Raw genomic sequence first — 21303 nt, forward strand, 5'->3', positions numbered from 1 at the left:
TTAAATTGGTTCTATTTGTAGTAAACAAATGTGGGTACTTTGTATAAAAGTTTGAGAACTCAAGCTAAAAAGTTTAGCAAGTTATAGGTGCTGAAGCAAAAAGTGTTGCAACCATCCCCAGTCTTCCCTACCAAAATTCCCCAGTGTTTAAAGTTAAAGCCATAAGAGTTTAGTAAAGTGAATGTTGTTTCTTCAAGGTGATATCAGTTAACTGACATACTTTAATGTAGGCTACTTTTCTCAAAAGAACATTGCTTATGGACTTGTTATGAGCAAAAACAATGACTTCATAAATATAAAAAGTTTGAGAGTGAAACCTAGGTTTTGCATATTTTACAATGAGTTACTTTCCTACACAAAATAAATAATGCAATAAAAGATTTATAAGAAATATAGTTTTTGCACCCAATCCTACAATGGTTATAAATTACTATTTATATGACTAAAAAACAATAGTTATGACCTCCTAACGCGTGGTGACAGTCAAGTGTTTTCCACTGAACCCAACGTACTACTCTCGCGATTTCTCCAGGTATTCTCGCGATATGTGGTTGCTTGAAACCCGCCCATGATTCTTTGCTCGCCCTCTTTCTAGCCGGCGCCTGAGAATGGGTACGTGTTTTCAGATTCTCATCGCGGGGACAATCCGTCTTCATCTGCTCTATCCGATGATGCTTTTGTTGAAATTCATTCTGTGATATATCACAAAGGTAGATTTCAAGCATTATAGGCGCAAATTAGACGATTCAATGCCTTTTCAGGTATTTTAACGAGAAAAGATGGGAAAGTGGCTGTAGCCATTTCTCAAGATGGCTGCGCTCATTGGGTATATACTCTCAAACAGCGTTTAGAGTCTAGATAAGGCTGTAGTTGTACTCCGAGATGTGTACAAGGTGGGTTTATTCGTAGATGAAGGATCTTTGTGTTTGAGAAATGTAATTTAGATGAGAAACCAGTTAGCACGACAGGCTAAACGCGCAGAGGATGCATGTGTCAATCACTGGAGGCTGCATGGCTATCTAACGTGCGCTAAAAGGTAGATTTTGAAAGCTTATAAATGTTAATTAGCTATCGTTTGCTTCATATTTCTCGTCATAAACGGGGTACAACTAATTTTAGCAGTGTTATTGTGTCGGTTTGTGAAGTTGGAGCTCAAGACGTCCGAACTGTTAGCATATTGCTAATGTGATTTTTTTTTTTTTTTTTTTTTTACTGCAGTTTGTGGTTGACACCAGATTTTGCTCTTAAAACTTAACGAAAAAAATTAAACATGTCATCTACTACATGCCTGTATGACTTTCTTCCATAGAGCGCGAAAGGAGATTTTTAGGCAGGATGACTGGGTTGTTCTGTGTATAAAGTCATACAGGTGTGGGACGACATGAGGGTGCGTAAATGAGCTGCTTTTTTTTTTCTTTTTTGTACGTTTAAGCTTGAGTGTACGTGATGAATCCAATTGAATCCTATTTTTAATGCGGATAAACACCTTGGAGAACTGAACACTCAAGCGTGCAATTGAAGTGAATGCTCGGATTTCATTCAAATTTGTTTGTAATGCATCTTAATCTCTTTACACTTAAGGTATCTCAAGGGACAACTGGCACAAACGCCGTAAGACCGGTGGAAAACGCAAGCCCGTCCACAAGAAAAGGAAATATGAGCTCGGGCGTCCTCCCGCAAATACCAAGGTAAAACCTAACTTGAAGGGTTAGTTCACCCAAAAATGAAAATTCTGTCATTACTCACCCTCATGCCGTTCCACACACGTAGACCTTTGTTAATCTTCGGAACACAAATATATTTTAGTTAATCTGATGACTCTGTGAGGCCTGCATTGCCAATGACATTTCCTCTCTCAAGATCCTTTAATGTACTAAAAACATATTTAAATCAGTTCATGTGAGTACAGTGGTTCAGTGATTTGATATGTTGATTCATTATGCTCCGAAGCTTATGAAGCAATGTTTTGAAATTAATCATCACTAAATAAGTAATTTTGTTTTTTTGGTGCACAAAATATTCTCTTCGCTTTATAATAATATTGAACCACTATACTCGCATGAACTGATTTAAATGTTTTTAGTATGTTTATGGATCTTGAAAGAGGAAGTGTCATTGCTGGCTATGGAGGCCTCACTTAGCCATCGGATTTCAACAAAAATATCTTAATCTTACAGGTGTGGAACGGCATGAGGGTTAGTAATGACGGAATTTTCATTTTTGGGTGAACTAACCCTTTAAATATGCTGCTATCAGAACGTATGTCTTCTTGCCAATGTGAGTGATGAAAACACGTCCTTAGGTTGGTCATTTTTGGCCGTTTTGGTCAAAGTTTTTGACCTTCCAATGTTAGGATTAGTCATAGTTACACTGACACATGGCTGAACTCAAAGTATGTTTTCATGGATCTTTGTTACCTTTTATAAATATCTTTGTGGCTCTCCATAGATTGGCCCTCGCCGCATCCACACAATAAGAGTCCGTGGTGGAAACAAGAAATACCGTGCCTTGAGGCTCGACGTGGGCAACTTCTCATGGGGCTCAGAATGTGAGTTTATAAATGTTTGGTGCTGCGTAAACGGGTGTAGCTCTTTCAATGAAGATAACTTGTCCAGTTCTGCTACTGAAAGTTTCTGATGGATAACATTGTTTTAACTCTGAGAAAGACACGTTCAACTAATGTATATTCTGAGCTTTTGTTGGATTTTTCTTTTCAGGCTGTTTTAATGTATTGTTAATGTTATTTCAGGCTGTACCCGCAAAACCAGGGTCATTGATGTGGTCTACAATGCCTCTAACAATGAGCTGGTGAGAACCAAGACCCTGGTGAAGAACTGTGTGGTCCTTGTGGACAGCACTCCTTACAGACAGTGGTATGAGTCTCACTATGCCCTCCCGCTTGGCAGGAAGAAGGGTGCCAAGTTGGTAAGTCCAAAAAAAAAAAAAAAAAAGGTTTTCCTAATTCAGAGAGTTTAAAATTTTTTTTATGATGTCTTTCTTTGATGATAACAATGTCAGTTCTGCTACTGAATGAAAGTGATGCAGTTTAAGACACTGAGGAAGGCTTGTAGCTTATAAATCCTTGTAAATATTAAAAATGTGCAACGCATCAGCATATTGCTAATTGTATTTGATTTGTCAATCCAGACCCCTGAGGAAGAAGAAATCCTGAACAAGAAGAGGTCGAAAAAGGTCCAAAAGAAGTTTGATGTGCGCAGAAAGAACAGCAAAATCAGTCATCTGTTGGAGGAGCAGTTCCTGCAGGGCAAGCTTCTCGGTAAGTTGTGTTAAGAGGTCTTAAAATAATACTGATGTGATCATGATGAAACTTTAACCAGTTCTGCTACTGATGAAACAGTGCTGAAGTTTATACCATTTCTGATACCCACTGAAATGTTGCCTTCAGCAACATTGCCCTTCAATTTAAGTGTTTAATCTATGGTTGTTTCTCTCCAGCCTGCATTTCCTCCAGACCGGGACAGTGTGGCCGTGCCGATGGCTATATCCTTGAGGGCAAAGAACTGGAGTTCTACCTGAGGAAGATTAAAGCCAAGAAAGGCAAATAAATGTACAGCTCTCTTTGATACGACCATTAAAGAAATATCCCAACTCGGCATGTTGCTGTTCTCATTTCATGCAACACAATGTTTAGTTGTCCTGTGCATAATTTTGTCTTTTGCCAAAAGGGGATTCAGTCCCTTATATCTTGCAGTTTCTTGTGTACGTAGATGTTGCAAGTAAAATTTACTCCGATCTTCCATTACACAATTTATCAAAAGGAGGATTGAGAAAGTTAAGCAGCCTGTCTCGTACTGCATTAACTGGTTATAAACTCCTAGAAAAACCACAAGTGTTGAAGTGCTCTTTTTAATTTCCTGTATGAAAGTAGTCATTGCAATACTTGTGTACATTTCTTGAGGATCAATCCTAATTGATGTGTACTTTGACATGCAATATGCATCTAACAAGTTGCATATTGCGAATGGCAGGCTTTGAAGAGTCATGGAAACTTCTAATATGAAAAATATTCCAAGAACAAGAAAGAATCACACAATCTATAAGCTTATAACAGGTCAATGCATTAGCTATGATGAATCAAGCAATTGAAAGCATTTATCTAGGTTAGTGTTAATTTCTACATTTAAAACTGTTATAAACAAGTCTTTACAAATGAGCTATTCATAAATCAATACAATTTCTATTTGAATATATTTTCAAAATGTAATTTGCCTGTGATGAAGCTGAATTTTCAGCAGTTGTTACTCCAGTCTTCAGTGTCACATGATCCTTCAAAGAATTGTGCTGCTTGATATTTTTGTAAAACCACTTTTTTAGGATTCTTTCATTAGACATTTTTTAAAAAAAAATCCTTTGTAACATCTTCACTGACAGTTTTAAACAATTTATGGCATCCCTGATTAATAAAAATGTCAAAAAAAAAATCTTGCTGACCCCAAACTTTTGAACAGTAGTGTGCATTGGTAAAAACTGAGAAGGGATGAGGGGTCAAATATTACTTCAAATATCCTTTTATCCTTGACTATCCAAATACATGTTATGGTAAATTCTGAGAAGTTGCACATTTATCTATGGGTCTTGGTTTGCTGGTCCTGTAGTTTCTGGTGTCCCCAAGAGTTTTTCCTGGCAGATAGTCATGTTTTGTTGCTGCGGTGGTGATAAGATGTTGCTCTTGGAAGGCTGTTCAAGTCTCGAGCGCTCGTTCTTACATTTAGCTCTGCAGCATAACTGCTGCAAGTTCTTGCTCTTCTGCTTTTTTACTCTGTGTGTAGTCGGCCACACATTGATGGCAAGCATTTGTGTCTTGGGGGTTGGTACAGATTCCTCAATATCATCCTCCAGTATCCTAATAAATACAGAATTACTACAGTCAATAATGCAAAAAGACAGTAAATCACGTTTTCAAGGATTTGATGCATAAATTCAACATACAGGTTTCATATCATATATCAGTTTCCTGTTGCTGAGGGCTGCTCCACAGTACCTATTTCTGTTAACACTATTTAATCGCCAATAACTTAATTTATCGTGTTTGATAACAGATAACATTCACAGTTAAACAAAAATTGCATACTTGGCCAATGCATTTGATAATTCCATAGCAAGTTAAGTGACCAACTGACTTCACACGATTGGAATAAAGATGCTGAGAGTTGGCAGTATAAGTCCAGACTTTTGGAAAAACACCTATTTTTTGATGTTCTCCCCTACATATAATTCCGCTCCTTTGATATTTACAAGTATTTGTAAAATATAAATAGGTGTTTCAGTTCTTCACCTCATGTCATGTGTAGAACCCATGAAGACAGGCTTCATAGTAGCTGATGGATATGAAGGACCCTTATCCACCCAGTATTTGTCCTTCTCAAGGGGGGGAAGATTTTGATGCATATCATCTACAGCTAGCATAGAAACCTAAATAAAATTAAAAACTGCCATGAATGGTTATGATCAAACGCGTCCTTTGAAATGCAGAAGGGTATTTATCAATTTACTGACCTGAATGTTTCGATCTATGAGTTGGTTGGTTTCAAAATCATCATCGTCTTCTCCAAATGGGTTGATAATAAGTTCGCCTACCTTTAAGAATAAATGCACCCTCGATTTTAGAGAAATCAAGTCAATTTTGTAGAACAAAATATACTATTTTCATGCAACCCATAGCACCTTTAACCAGCCAGCGTAAAAGAAGAACTCCAGTAGAGTGAAAATTGGGACATACAGGTCCAGAACCTTCTCCCCATCTTTCTCAGGTTTCACAAACTGACGCCCAATTAAGCAAAATGTGAAGAAGGAGTACACAGCCACGGTCACTACCTGCATCCAAACAGAAGTTAGATGACCTGAGGTGAATACTGTGAGTTACACCCATGAAAGATCTGTTAGATGAGCTTCACCTGTGTGTAGACCAAGGGAATGCTGATCCAGTCATAATGGAAGAGCATGCTGCACTTTGACCTATAGTTATTCAGCTCCTGACAAAGAGGAAGAAAGGAAGGAATTATTGTGCTTTTATTGTGCATATGCATTATCTTGACATGTTTAAACGCACTTACATCCATAAGCAGTCGCAAGGCTATGTCATCTTTCACACGCCCTTCTTTTCTTGCGTGTGATGCCAGGTTCGCAAACCAGGCAAGTGGCATCCAGTACTTGTTAAAGTCAGAGTACAGATCGTTTAGTTTCTTGAGCTCCTCTGCGGTCATGAATCCTGCAAAATAATAGATAATAATAAGGGGATTTTAGTCTTATAGAGGCCAGAGCACCAAATATGAGTATCTTCACAAAGGACACCCATCCTAAAATTTAAAAGGGAACTATATATTTAGCCACCTTGGAATTATATGGTTCAGTTTTGAGATATTGAGCTTAATCTTTTTGCATTTAATTGGCTACTCCTTTATGGACAGACCCTTTTTGTTTCCTAAAAGAAAATTCCCAAAATGTATACAACTTAAAAAAAAAAAAAATAAAAAAAAAAAAAACACAATGTAAATAAGTTGTCACAGAGTAAGAATATGTGAATAACTCAATTTTGACAAGGTAGAACCTTATAATTCCAAGGTGACTATTTTCATGCATAAAGACCCAATTTATACCAATTTAAATTGTATGTGATACCAGTTTAAAGTATTATTTGGAAAATGTTTAGTATCTGTTAAGTACTTCTATTCAAATTCCTTTCAGATGCAAATTTAGGTCTTACCTGCCTCCACAATGTCCTCCAGAGTTGGGAATCTCTTGCGCACTCGCGTACTGATGGAGCGCAGGATGAGGACCGATGACAGGTTTGCGTATCTCATCAGAGTTCTCCTCAGCAAACGGCCCCTTTCATCTGTGCCATGGACATTCCCAGACACAACCATCATCAGGTTATCTGGCAGGGGGAAGCTTGTATATTGACCCCACCAGCGTTGGAATGCCTGTGTGACATAGAACCCTAACAAGGACCACAGACCATTTTAACTTATAAGGAATCCAAGGAGTATATCATGTTGTTATGGTCAGAACATTTATGCTCACCAAGAACAAATGACATAGGGATGAGTTTAGCAAACTTGTTGCAATGACGTGCAAGTCGCTCAAACATCTCCTGTTGTTCGTTATTGAGGACACACCTGTAAGATGCAACATGCATTGATGAGTTTTACTATTGCTCACATGCTATTTGCTTTAAATAAATAAACTTCCAAATAATCGTTAATTGTAAATATGAATTATTACAATGTTTGGAAATCTCTCAATACCTGTATATAACACTGATGAAGCTGTACAGTAAGCAGAAGACCATGAATTCTCTGTATAGAAGCTTGTAAATGCTTCCTTTCCATCGGAAGAGCAACTTTGAGAAGCCTCCAAACTTGGCATTGGCCACCTTGAGCGTGTAGGACACCGTCATGGTGGAACACTAGGAAAAACCCAAAGAATTTAGAAGTTGCCACAATTTTGTCACTGGAACAGTAATTTATTTATTTTTTTGTTCTTACCTCAAGCTCGTTTCAAGCCCGTCTTCTTTTAGAGAGAAAACACACCTCTTGCTTTCACCTTTATATCTGTCTTTAATGTGGACCTATAATGCATCTGGTGATTTATGGTTTGGGAACCCAGTTTAAAAGATCATGTTTGTGGTTAATGTCAGTTTCACACAGGTGTCTTCATTATGAAAGATTACTCTTGAAAACACACAGTAAAGGTCTAATTTATGACGAGGTATTTATCACTCGATCAAGATTTTGCTCTTTGTTTATAATAGTGTTTTAGTTAAAAAAAAAAAAAAACTTTCAAAGAACAAAAAAAAAGCTCAAAGAACACTGACAAACTTTGAGCAAGCCTCAAACTCCATGTTTGGGGAAAATAGTTTGGAATTCACACTGTTCTCCGATGCATGTTAATATTAATTTTAAATAAATATAAAAGAATTTAGTTACAGCATATGCAATAAAACCTGAAATTCTTGGAAGGCCTTAGTAATATTTACATAAGTTATAAATCCTCTTTCATGTCACTGCTGTAAAACCATTCTCATGTGAACTGCTCATTGACAAACACACCCAAAAGAACAGTGATGTTAAAACCAGTAGTGCTTTATATCCAACCAAACAACCTGAACTCATTTCATAACACTGATTGCTGTTGTGTATTCTATTTATATTCTATTTCCGCTTCTGTGGTCTTTATAAGACTTCTCACACTGATAAAAAAAATAGGTTCTTGAACATGATACAATGGTAGGTTCAAAAGGTTAAACCTAAAAGGATTCAAGCCTGCTGCTCATTTATTAATTTATTTAAAAGTTATACAGATTTTCAGCCAAGGAACATGTGCTGTCTTTTTATACAGATGTAAATAGTTAAACTATCAATTAAAGTTAAATTAAATTATTACATTCTTTCTTTCAAACTATTTCCATCAGCTTATGCATATTATGCACAGGGTGTGAGGAGTAAAAAGCACAAGGGGGCGGTGGACAATAAGAGAAAGAAAGCAGCCTACACCGAGCTACACCAGTTTGGGAGACCCATCACAGCGCTGGCGATATGAGTTCACTTCGTTTAAACAGAACACTCATTTCTTTCCTTGTTAAACAGCAAAAGCTTGATCCTGTTTTCCAGCTGAATTCAGTAAGGTGAGAAGAATCATGATAAACATTCCATAGCCTATCTATTGTACATGTAAATTACATCAGACAGTAGGCAAACATAAAAGTCTTTTTTTAAAGGTGCTCTAGAATTAAATATTGAATTTATATTGGCATAGTTGAATAACAAGAGTTTCAATACATGGAAAAGACATACACTGAGTTTCAAACTCCATTGTTTCCTCCTTCTTATATAAATCTCATTTGTTTAAAAGACCTCAGAGGAACAGGCGAATCTCAACATAACACCAACTGTTACATAACAGTCGGAGTGTACGACCCCAATATTTGCATATGCCAGCCCATGTTCAAGGCATTACACAAGGGCAGAACGTCTGGATGTGCACAGCTGAATCATCAGAGGTAAGCAAGCAAGAACAATAGCAAAAAATGGCAGATGGAGCAATAATAACTGACATGATCCATGATAACTTGATATTTTTAGTGATATTTGTGAATTGTCTTTCTAAATGTTTCGTTAGCATGTTGCTAATGTACTGTTAAATGTGGTTAAAGTTACCATTGTTTATTACTGTATTCATGGAGACAAGAGAGCCGTCTCTATTTTCATTTTTAAACACTTGCAGTCTGTATAATGCATAAACACAACTTCATTCTTTATAAATCTCTCAAACAGTGTGTAATGTTAGCTTTAGCCACGCAGCATAGCCTCAAACTCATTCAGAATCAAATGTAAACATCCAAATAAATACTATACTTACATGATCCGATGTATGCAAGCAGCATGCATGACGAACATCTTGTAAAGATCCATTTTTAAGGGTTATATTAGCTGTGTAAACTGTGTTTATGCTGTTCAAGGCAAGGGGGAGCACGAGAATTAAAGGGGCGCAACCTATATATCGTGCATAGTTAATGATGCCCCAAAATAGGCAGTTAAAAAAATGAATTAAAAAAAATCTATGGGGTATTTTGAGCTGAAACTTCACAGACACATTCAGGGGACACCTTAGACTTATATTACATCTTTTAAAAAGAAGTTCTAGGACACCTTTAAGATAATAATCGAATTAGTAAAAAAAAAAAAAAAGAAAAGAAAGAAAGAAAGAAAGAAATATGACCCTTTTGGTAATCACTAAATTAAGCAACACTATGACAGTTATGTGATAATAAATTGCATTATGGTATGTTCTTAATTGCAATGATGGTCTGAGTAAAATGATGCTTCTAAAAGAACAAGCTTGTGTTCTAATGCTAATCTTTAGTCTGTTTGAAAATAGAGATTCACAACTGTAAAGTGCACACAGAGCCCACAAAAATAACACTCTCTCCAGCAGCAGGGCAGGTATAGATGCCATTACTGCACTGCAGGTTTTACTGGGACTGAGTAACCCAATGCTATAATTACAAACTCCCACACAGGAGGAAATCAGAGCTAGCTTTTTATTACTGCTGAGTGATTTCAGCCACTAATGAATGGGCTGGGTCATTATGGGGACACAAAGGCAGATAAACAGCATCTTGCGAAGGCCAGTGTGAGAAGTGTGGAAGGGCTATATTCATTTACTTGCTCTCTTAGGACTCAGTATAATTAACAAATTTCAATTTAATTTTTTTCTTCTTCACAATTTCAGTTAAACAGCCAATGATTAGAGCCTATACTCCAATTAATTAACACTGAAAAGTCTCAAAAACATCAGAACACCAATTATGTGAAAAAGCATTTATTCGAAGGCATTCAGGATTCTTTGTTAATGCCACAAGCTCTCATATTAAAATCATACAGAATGTCATAACCAGTGTAACTGATATATACCCAAGATTACAAAAGCTGTGTTTTGTTCAGTTTGCATGTCAGCATCTGTATTGTGTCACCATCACTCTTGTTAGAGATTTGTTCTGCCATTTTGTCAATATGAGATTGGCAGTTTTTTTTTTTTTTATAATAATAATAATAATAATAATAATATATATATATATATATATATATATATATATATATATATATATATATATATATATATATATATATAGTCCAAAAGTTTGGAACCACTAAGATTTTTAATGTTTTTAAAAGAAGTTTCATCTGCTCACAAAGGCTACATTTATTTAATTAAAAATACAGTAAAAAACAGTGAAATATTATTACAATTTAAAATAACTGTGTACTATTTAAATATATTTGACAAAGTAATTTATTCCTGTGATGCAAAGCTGAATTTTCAGCATCGTTACTCCAGTCTTCAATGTTCAGCGTTCAAAAGTTTGGGGTCAGTAAGAATTTTTATTTTTATTTTTTTGAAAAGAAATTAAAGAAATGAATACTTTTATTCAGCAAGGATGCATTAAATCAATCAAAAGTGGCAGTAAAGACATTTATAATGTTACAAAAGATTAGATTTCAGATAAACACTGTTCTTTTGAACTTTCTATTCATCAAATAATCCTGAAAAAAAATATTGTACACAAATATTTTGTACAATTGTACACATAAATGTTTCTTGAGCAGCAGATCAGCATATATGAATGATTTCTGAAGGATCATGTGACACTGAAGACTGGAGTAATGATGCTGAAAATTCAGCTTTGCCATCACAGGAATAAATTACTTTGTGAAATATATTCAAATAGAAAACAGTTATTTTAAATTGTAATAATATTTCACAATATTACTGTTTTTACTGTATTTTTAATTAAATAAATGTAGCCTTGGTGAGCAGACGAAACTTCTTTTAAAAACATTAAAAATCTTAGTGGTTCCAGTGGTATATACTGTACTGTATATATATATATATATATATATATATATATATATATATATATATATACAGTATTCATTAATAGTTTGAAATCACTATTACACTATAATATATATTTATCACTATTATATATATTTTTGTTTTTATTTCAATTTTAGTTTGTTGTTTTATGTGCTTTTATCATTTTTATTGATTTTTTCATGTTTCTATTTTGTTTTATTTCAGTATAAGTTTTAGTAATTTTAGTACTTCAGCTTTAACTTGTTTTATTTTAGTTTGTTGCCAAGGCAAACATTTCTCATTTTCATTTAAGTTTTTCATCTGATATTTATATTTTATTTCATTTTAGCTTTATTTCAATTAACGAAAACTATTACAATATTTAATAATTTTAGTTTTAGTTAACAATAACAATGGACGTGAGATAGAAAAAGTCATTTTATAGGTAAAAGTTGAGAGTGATTTGTTCTGTATGGTGTGCATACTCACTCTTTTGCTTTATTTATTCTTTCCATTGAAATCTGCTTATGTTAACTTGTACTCGCTGAGTCAGCCTGATATTATCTGAAAGCCACTTCATTTGACTAGTATAGCTGTTTCTGTTGATTTGATTATGCACATTTTGAACTCGCTAAGATTACATTAATTATTAACAAGACCAAAAATAATGATTACATCAGCTGTGGATGCCAAATGTGGATAAAGGCTAGATACTATTGAGTAAATGGTCACTGTTTTCAACATATATATAGTTAGAAAAAAACTTCATTCTTCATATACCAACCTCCATACTTCTGTGTAGAAGAGAAATGTTGGTCCATTATATATCAAATTTTAGCAAAGCACTGTTTTCAATTATAGTTACAATGGCAGATTTGGTTGCTTATGATAGTGATCAGAGGTTGGACTGTGGTTCTGTCTAATGTTCTCTTGCTCTCTACTGTTACTGTTCCTCTTCATAATATGATATATAAATTATATGGGACACCAAATACATTGTACACTAAACACTGTAACTGAATGTGAAACAAAGATTACAATAATAAAAACTTCCCAACTAAATTACAGTAGACAACGAAGATATAAAAATCTCGATATAATGAAAATATCCAGGCGACAGCTATACGATAGCTTATCTTGGCAAACAGTTTCGTTTGACACTTTATCAGTACAGTAATTCATTCACGTTGTATGCAAAAGTAATGGTTCCGCACTGGCGCAGTGACTTCCTTATGGATAACGTAATCATGGATAACGTAATGACCAGTGATCCAATTCAATTCAGAGACACAAAACTCCAGTGTACTTAACGGGATAGTTCACCCAAAAATGAAAATTATCCCATGATTTACTCACCCCAACCTACTCTTTCAGACAAACACTATCGGGGATATATTTAAAAAAATCCTGGCTCTCCCAAGCTTTATAATAATGAGTGGGGCATGTTTTGAACCCCCCCAAAAATCCATCATAAATATAATCCATACAGCCTCAGGGGGTTAATAAAGGCCTTCTGAAGCAATGCATTGGGTTTTTGTAAGAAAAATATCCATATTTAAAACTTTGGAAGCTCAAAGGATAGAGCAAAACAAAACACCGAATTAGAAGTCTAAACTTCTATAAACTAGAAGTCTAAGCTTACGCTACTCCTACATCCTGCATCATACAATGCATCAGGGGATATCATTTGGCGCAAATCAACTTGTGCAGTATGCTTATGGTTGTTTGGTGGAAGCTAGTTATTTTAGTTCATAAAGTTTTAAATGTGTATATTTTTCTTACCAAATCCCACCGCTTTGTTTCATATGCCCCCTGGAGCCATATGGATTATATTTATGATGGATGGATGCATTGTTTTGGGCTTAAAAATATGCTCCTCGTTCACTACCGTTATAAAGCTTGGGAGAGCCAGGATATTTTTTTTAAATATATCTCCAATTGTGTTCGTCTGAAAGAAGATAGTCATATACACCTAGGATGGCTTGAGGGTGAGTAAATCACGGGATAATTTTCACTTTCTGGGGGAACTATCCCTTTAATTGAATCTCTGAGTATTTCAACCAAATTCAGCATTTCCTGTAATGTCACGAAAGGTCCACACTTTCATACTCTCCATGATCAGAGTCTTCGATTTCAATCCCAGGAACCAGGCTGTAGTATTCAGTGGACTGGGTCAAGTACGCTTTCTCCCGATCGGCCGAGTCCTTCATCACCTCGCTCACACTCACCGTGTCCAGGTCCTGCTTTCCAGCGGTCCCTTCTGTGGAGCAAGTAGATGGCGGAGGAGCCAGCGAGTCCACAGAGCCCAGTTTGATCTCCACCTCCTCATAAATATCCCGAGTGCTGCCTAACAGGTTGGACGCGGGCTGAAGCATCAGCTGGTTCCTCAGTATGACCTCCTTGCTGCCATCCACAGACACTGCTGACTCCTCAGTGGGCAGTTTGGCATGTGGCCACCGTCCGTTGCAATGGGAGTTGTTGGCCCTTTTTCGAGTTGGGCTGAACGAGGGAGTCTCTTTCCTCTTCTTCTTTCTGCCACAGCACCAGCACAGCACCAAACTGAGGAGCAGGAGCAGGGGAAGCAGGATGAAGAGAGCGGTCAGGTTGGCCAAATGACACACGTCACTGGTCTGCAAAGACCAAATCGTCCGCCCAGCCAGATTTTGAGGAGAGGCACAGGTCAGATTACCTACGAGGTCCTGAAGGCTGCTAGAGTTGTCATGCAGACCACTTTGAAGCCCCTCCCACAGAGAGCATGTACAGTCCCAGGGGTTTCCAATGAGCTCCAGATGCTTTAGCGAAGGCTTAAGCGCTGAATGAGGCAGAGCACTCAGCTGGTTCCATCCCAGGATCAGCACTCGCAGTTTGTCCGCGGTCTGCAGAAATTGCTCGGGAAGATCCTTCAGATGATTCACTCCCAAATCCAGCACTTCCAAACTATAAGCTTTAGTGAGGAAGTCAGCTGGGAGAGATGTTAGTCTGTTCTGGCTGAGATACAGCTCTCTCAGTGAACTGACAGCAACATCGACCTCACTGTTATCAAAGTGACTGATATTACAGTTCGTCAGGTCCAAAATCTGCAGGTGTGTATGTGACAAAAAAGCTGACCAAGACATCTGGTTAAATGTGGATCCTGAGTAGTTCAAGCAGCATGTGTCATTGGGTACCTTAGATGGAAAATGAGACAAACTGCTGGCCGCTGGACACCCACATCCCCCAATGCTTCCTTCAGTCACATGCAGCATTTGGAGAATCCCCAACCCACATAAAAAGACAAGCCCTACAATAAAAAACAAAAAACCAAGGATTAGACAAAACTTCAAACTTATAATAATTAAACAGTGAATTATGTAATGTGGCACCAAATGGAGTGACAAAAATAATGATTGTTTCCAAAGAGGTTTCTCAAAAACTCCTAAAGGCCCCGATATACTCACGGCGATTCGGTGAAGTTCTTTTTTGTTCTTTGTTTAGGGGTAAAAAGAAGTTCGAAATACGTCAGCAGAAATATACTGTTATCGAACATCTGACGCTACCCACACTGCTGAGAGCGGCGTTTAGATGAATATGTAAATATGTGCTGCACGCTTTCCTCTCAGTAACAAAATAAACACAACAAAAATGAGAAAACAGCAAGGATTTTTTTTTATAGAAAGCATAAGAAAAGCATCTGATCATAACAACATGGGTATGTTAGCACAAGCTCTGCAAATTAGCACTCCAGTAAAGTCACGTCACATTTATTTATATTACATTTTATTCAATAAATTGCTTAATGACTCTGGCAGCTGGAGCAAACTTTTCCTCAGAGTTTGCTTCGGCAAACCATTTCAAACTCCTAAAACAAACACAAACTAAATTCGTTTTGGCCTGATTTTGTTCGAAATGACATCACATCAATTCGATTTCATTTGAAGTATATTGGGGCCTTAAAGGATTGGTTCACTTCAGAATTAAAATTTCCTGATAATTTACTCACCTCTATGTCATCCAAGATGTTTATGTCTTTCTTTAGTCGAAAAGAAATTAAGATTTTTGAGGAAAACATTCCAGGATTTTTCTCCATATAATGGACTTCAACAGGTTTCAATGGGTTGAAGGTTCAAAATGCAGTTTCAATGCAGCTTCAAAGGGCTCTACACGATCCCAGCCGAGGAATAAGGGTCTTATCTAGCAAAACGAGTCGTTTTCTCGTTTTCTATACTTTTAACCACAAATGCTCGTCTTGCGAGAGAAAGTGTTTAAAAGCGAACGTGCAAAGACTAAGTCAAACAGCCTTTACAAAAACAAGATGTCAGACAATTTTAAAGTTGGAGGAGAAAATGAGATGAGTTTTTCACCCTACCGCGTTACTTCCGCCTTCTAAGGCGCATCGCAGAGCTAGATTTTTTTTATTATTATTATTTAGAAAATGCTTTACTAGATAAGACCCTTGTTCCTCGTCTTGGATCGTGTAGAGCTCTTCAAAGCTGCATTGAAACTGCAATTTGGACCTTCAACCGTTGAACCCTGAAGTCCACTATATGGTGAAAAATCCTGGAATGTTTTCCTCAAAAACCGTAATTTCTTTTCAAATGAAGAAAGAAAGACAAACATCTTGGATGATATGGGGGTGAGTAAATTATCAGGAAATTGTAATTCTGAAGTGAACTAATCCTTTAACACTGAAACATATACATTAATTGACAACATCTAAAACATAGTTTGAGATGTACAAATGCTCATAATTTTATTATATTATCATGTATGCTATCACATTTAATGCATTTAACTACTTTGACATTACAGTAGTTTAATTCTGTTCTATTCAATTAGTTTCGAAGAATTCTGTCACTTAGGCCTACCCACTTTACCCAACCTTTAAAATGAATGAACATTCAGTCATTTATTACTTTATATATATATATATATATATATATATATATATATATATATATATATATATATATATATGTAGTGCACGTATACAATTTTGATATAATATTGTCTTATATATTCTAATATTACATATTTTATAAAAAGAAATAATATATTTTACTAAAATGAGTGATGGCTACTATACCTAGGAATATTAATCAGATTGGTTTGACAGGTCGGACCACAAAAACAAACAGTTTTGAAAGTGCTACACTTTGAACAGTCAACAAAAAAATGACATAGTTTTGCTCTCTGATTCTACATCTTAAGAGTAAAATATCGCATGCATGTCTATTCTCTCTCTTTCTGTTATGTTCTAGCTTGACCTCCAGGGATCTGCTTGCTCAGTTTGAGCAGAGATGTAAAGATCCCATGTGCATAGCAACACTGCCATGGCTTCGGCACTGTTGTCATTAGTGTGAGAGTTGGCATGGCGATGAGGTGAGTCTGGGATCAGGAGTCCATGCTTCACAGAGAAACATCTTATCTGGCAACCATGCAGCTCACGGTTGGTTGGGAACTGAACAAATATATCACCCACACATCCTTTGATGGCTGAGGTGCAAGACAATAAGTGCTTTCCTGTTCACGTTCATTAAACAGAAGTATGTAATATAATTTCTGAAGCTATGAAAACATAAATTTATGCTTACACTGATTATTGTCAGCGATCACAGCATGTATAACAATATATCTGAAAGAATTAATGCAAATGTTTTTCTTTTATTAGTGAAAATAAGACTTTTTGTTTTTTGTTTTTTTTACTACAATTTTTTAGTTTCATTAGTTTCAGGGGAAAAAGCAAATTCTTCTCTTATCTTTAAGAAAACTTTACTCCGGTATCTTTTTCCCTGCTGTGCAGAGGACTGTACATGTTTTCGTTCCCCCACAAGTATAGGCCTGGCATCAGACTTTCCTGATGTAAACAATAGAAGTGGAATGTGCAAACCCCCTGACAACACAGACTATCCACATCAGGAACGAGGGGTGAGGAACCAGGCCAATCCAGCCCTGCATTCAGTACTGCTGAAACACTCATTTTACTTTAGATATCATCAACAGCTATTTGTTTACCCAACACCGGCCCCGAATTTTCTCTCTGAAATTATATGTCATCTGTTAAAGTGACAAACATCATAAATCTAGATGTAATACAGAAAATCAGCCATTACAAGTAATTCTTATAATGAAGTAATGATAGGTAATAGAGTATCACAATTTAGAGATTTGCAGATTTAATCTAAGATGTCCAAACCCACATTAAAGCCGAGGACACACTTAGCGACTAGCTGAAACATTCTAAGACTGAGCTCAACACACAAAGACTGTTTCCTTTGACTGAAGCAGATTTATATATTTACACATGGAATTTAAACACCGACTGTAATTGCCGACTCAACGCAGCTGGCTCTGACTGGACGCATTTGAGCATGATCAGTCATAAGTATCAAATTACATTCATAATCGGCCTTACAATAGTTAAGTGTGTCCCCAGCTTAAGTCCTTATAATGTGCTCTAAATTCTTTATTTTAAGCACTTAATGCCATTGAAGAAAAACAATCTTGGCAAGCTTACGTTCAGCAAACAAGCCCTAACAAAACAATAACTTAAATTTTGATCTAAGCACCAGATAAGTGCTGATCTCTCTCTTACATGCACACAGGTTTGCTTTTCTAATCAACTTTCCATTGACTATTGTTTTATACTGAGCTAATGATATTTTCTATCCTGTAAGCCTAAACCGGATCATCACAGAAACCTTTCTGTCTTGTGGTGGTTCCCAATGTAGGAAAAAACTGACACAATCACACACGCAAACAAACAGCTAGATCCTTCCAGCTATACTGGTTTATTTTCTTTAAACTAAATGTTAATAATAAAAAAATGGTCTTTGTGTTTCCCCATTTAAAGGGTTAGTTCACCCAAAAATGACATTTCTGTCATTAATTACTCACCCTCATATCGTCCCAAACCCTTTAGACCTTTGTTCATCTTCAGAACACAAATTAAGATATTTTGGAGGAAATCCAATAGTTTCTGAAGCACACATAGCCAGCAACGTCATTACACCTTTTGAGGTCCAGAAAAGTATTAAAGATATCATTAAAACAGTCCATGTGACTACAGTGGTTCAACCTTAATATTATGAAGTGACGAGAATACTTTTTGTGTGCAAAAACAAAACAAAAAATATAGCTGCAAGCAGCGATGACGGACCAAAGCCCGGTGGTACCACCACGCCGGTGGCTTCAGGGCAACTGTGTATGGCGGGCAATGGGCATTTAAAACAGTTAAACATAAAAGGACTATGTCAATTTCAAACCACATTTACTGCAGCAGCTGATGCTCCTATGATCACAAACCACAACAGCCACATCATTGAGATCGTTTAAATTGAGATGACTTTCATGTCATAGAATGTCGTAAGTCAATTTCAAAATAACGACTTTATTTAACAATTTGAGCTGTTGTCATACGCATTTGACATAGTGAACGCAATTCAGGCCTTCCGTGTTTACGTTCAAACGCCGGTGTTGTGCGGAATTTCGACTCCCTGCCAAATTATTACCCCCCTCATTGAAGTTGGTACCTGATTGCCTAACCCTAACCCCACACCTTATCCTAAACCTACCGATACTAGGGGGGTAATAATTTGGCGGGGGTCACAATTCAGCCCAACACCGGCTCAATATAATAATTATATGATTGGCCGACCCTGTACACGTGAGCAGCAGGACGCGTGCGTGTGATGCGTTCTGACGTAGAACATGGAACTGTCAACTGCAACAACAGTTCAAATTGTTCAATAAAGTCAATATTTTTGTTTCGTTTTTTTGCACACAAAAAGTACTCTCGTCACTTCATAACATTAAGGTTGAACCATTGCAGTCATGTTGACTATTTTAACAATGTCTTTACTACCTTTCCTGGACTAAAAAAGCAATGGCGTTGCTGCCTATGTGTGCTTCAGAAACCCTTGGATTTCATCTAAAATATCTTAATTTGTGTTCAGAAGATGAACAAAGAGCTTAAGGGTTTGGAACGACATGAGGGTGAGTAATTAATGACAGAAATTTCATTTTTGGGTGAACTAATCCTTTAATTTATTAGTGGATGCAACTGCTATTCCTCAAAATATGAGCTCAATTGGAAATAAAAATATTTAGGCCAGTAAAAAGGACACAACCTATAATAAATAAACATGTTATAGTGACTGAGTTATCCATATATTGTGCAAGGGAGATCAATACTGTGAGGTTAAAGGTACAAGTAGCCTATCTGGAGCGCAAGGTTTGTTCCAACTAAACATTAAGGAAAGAGGGGCATATTAAAACTAAAAAGTTTTCTTCCTAATGTGTAAACGAATGCATTAAAGTGATGAGTATATTCCAACCTATCCTACATGATCTCATGGCAGAACAATGCGCGCTGTTACACCCAGTCCGGCACTTTCCTCTCAGATAGCGGATCTTTTATTTTACTCGAGCGCAACTTCACAACGCGTCTGGTTAGCACTGATAAAACAGTAACAAGTCAATACAAAACAATCCGATTATGTCTGCAAAGCAGAAACTTTCAACATAAAATGTTTCTAGTTAATAAATTTACTAAAAAATTATTTATTTATCAAAACCACTGTCTCTACGTCCATTGTACATTACCGGAGCAATTCTAACTTTACTCAAATTCACTCGGGCAAATATATGGGTGCAACAGTAACAGAGCAAGAGTAAAGTGACGCTTACCTTCACGTGTCATTATTGTGAGCTGTTGGTAGAACTGTCATTCATTCAGATGAGCGCAACACAAAGCGCTAGAGCAGCAGTCCCATCGCGACTCTACTGTACAATGTGTGTGTGTGCGAGCGCTGGGTGTGTCCTGATCAACACAACACCGGCTGGAATGTGGAAATTCTGCTTCCTGTCTGTGTGTGTGATGCAGAGGGAAAGTTGGTGAGAGAACACAGCAGAAGGGAAACTCACCTGGCAGACTTCCCCTCACTTGCTTCATACTGTGAGGTCTGAGCATGTGGGGGGTTGGGGGCTCTTAAAAATGTATATTCCTTTTACATGAAACTATATGTTAATTCGTTTCAAGAGCGTTTTCAAACAACGTTTCAGTAACCCCAAGAGTTGAGTAAAAGTCCACAAACCATAAAAGAGTGACGCTTGCGAGAAATTGCGTTCGCCTGCTGAGGTGGTAACCATAGCAACAACACGCTGCTCGCGCTCTTTCAGGTAAAATCAGATTGGCAAAAAATAATGCTCACAATATTTATCACTTTATATTTGATTTTCATATCGCAAATATATATTTGTATTTTATTTACCTCTTTAAGGTTGACGTTTAGCCACGTGTCCACGGCGCCGAAACACGTTGTTTATACTTGTAGTGCTTTTCATAATCTCTGTTGCTTTAACACTATTTCATCTTCATTAAATAATAAAGGAAGTAAGATGACTTCAGTTTGCAGTGACTTTGAAACACATTAGAATAATGTAAGAATAATAGCCTATAAACGCAAAAGAGATGCTTATTACTAGCTATGGGTGATCAGACCTCCCCGTTTTCCGGAGCTGTCCCCGAAAATGTCCCCGTTATACAGCATGTTGAAAACAACCCTTAAATACACTATAAAAAGCCCGACCAACAGACTGCAGGTTGCCAGAGCAGTCGTGTAGTGATTACTTTGACCAACAGAGGGGGCTGGAGATACACTGATCGAGCTCCACTACTGTTGCCATGAAGAACGAGATATGAGAAATCACTGTTATCATCAATTATCAAAGAGACAAGGTAGTTTCAGGGTAGTCACATTCTAACTACCCATGTTAAATTAAAGTATTATTATTTGTATGTATTATAGGCTATAGCATTTTCTGAACATGGTGTGGTATTTTTGTTTTGCACTCAATTTTACACGTTCGCGAAAGTTCCGCCGTTACAACACAGTAATTCCCCCACATCTATACAACCGATATGAATAAATAAAAAAATAATCACTGATT

The 21303-nt window shown here is 36.7% G+C and overlaps 3 protein-coding genes and 2 non-coding genes across 5 annotated transcripts; 3 read left to right on the forward strand and 2 right to left on the reverse strand.

Moving 5' to 3' along the window:
• Positions 1–469: 469 nt before the first annotated feature.
• rps8a (ribosomal protein S8a) lies at positions 470–3614 on the forward strand. Its single transcript, XM_048164419.1, has 6 exons — positions 470–612; positions 1582–1688; positions 2449–2548; positions 2750–2925; positions 3148–3277; positions 3457–3614. The coding sequence occupies exons 1-6, from the start codon at positions 609–611 to the stop codon at positions 3564–3566; spliced, it is 627 nt and encodes a 208-aa protein (XP_048020376.1). The 5' UTR covers positions 470–608; the 3' UTR covers positions 3567–3614.
• LOC125252054 lies at positions 2275–2380 on the forward strand. The gene has a single exon (XR_007181138.1). It is a non-coding gene; the product is annotated as a small nucleolar RNA SNORD46 (small nucleolar RNA).
• Positions 2995–3063, forward strand: LOC125252053. The gene has a single exon (XR_007181137.1). It is a non-coding gene; the product is annotated as a small nucleolar RNA SNORD38 (small nucleolar RNA).
• Positions 3615–4374: 760 nt separating the features above from the next.
• On the reverse strand, positions 4375–7432 carry best4 (bestrophin 4). The gene is made up of 9 exons (XM_048164421.1): positions 7266–7432; positions 7042–7136; positions 6725–6958; positions 6075–6229; positions 5916–5993; positions 5686–5835; positions 5518–5598; positions 5297–5433; positions 4375–4864 (listed from the first exon to the last, which is right to left on the reverse strand). The coding sequence occupies exons 1-9, from the start codon at positions 7415–7417 to the stop codon at positions 4588–4590; spliced, it is 1359 nt and encodes a 452-aa protein (XP_048020378.1). The 5' UTR covers positions 7418–7432; the 3' UTR covers positions 4375–4587.
• A 4233-nt stretch (positions 7433–11665) lies between these two features.
• si:ch211-106k21.5 (leucine-rich repeat-containing protein 38) lies at positions 11666–20901 on the reverse strand. The gene is made up of 2 exons (XM_048164420.1): positions 20041–20901; positions 11666–14656 (listed from the first exon to the last, which is right to left on the reverse strand). The coding sequence occupies exons 1-2, from the start codon at positions 20051–20053 to the stop codon at positions 13461–13463; spliced, it is 1209 nt and encodes a 402-aa protein (XP_048020377.1). The 5' UTR covers positions 20054–20901; the 3' UTR covers positions 11666–13460.
• Between the last annotated feature and the right edge of the window lie 402 nt (positions 20902–21303).

This window comes from Megalobrama amblycephala, linkage group LG17 (assembly GCF_018812025.1).
Source record: "Megalobrama amblycephala isolate DHTTF-2021 linkage group LG17, ASM1881202v1, whole genome shotgun sequence".
Classification (NCBI taxonomy): Eukaryota; Metazoa; Chordata; class Actinopteri; order Cypriniformes; family Xenocyprididae; genus Megalobrama; species Megalobrama amblycephala.

Coding starts and splice junctions, on each gene's coding strand:
- best4 (XM_048164421.1), bottom strand. CDS start 7,417: ATGACGGTGTCCTACACGCTCAAGGTGGCCAATGCCAAGTTTGGAGGC. Junction 6,230..6,724: donor GGAGGACATTGTGGAGGCAG/GTAAGACCTAAA, acceptor ATTATTTTGCAG/GATTCATGACCGCAGAGGAG. Junction 5,599..5,685: donor TTTACGCTGGCTGGTTAAAG/GTGCTATGGGTT, acceptor TTATTCTTAAAG/GTAGGCGAACTTATTATCAA.
- rps8a (XM_048164419.1), top strand. Junction 2,549..2,749: donor CTTCTCATGGGGCTCAGAAT/GTGAGTTTATAA, acceptor ATGTTATTTCAG/GCTGTACCCGCAAAACCAGG. Junction 3,278..3,456: donor CCTGCAGGGCAAGCTTCTCG/GTAAGTTGTGTT, acceptor GTTTCTCTCCAG/CCTGCATTTCCTCCAGACCG.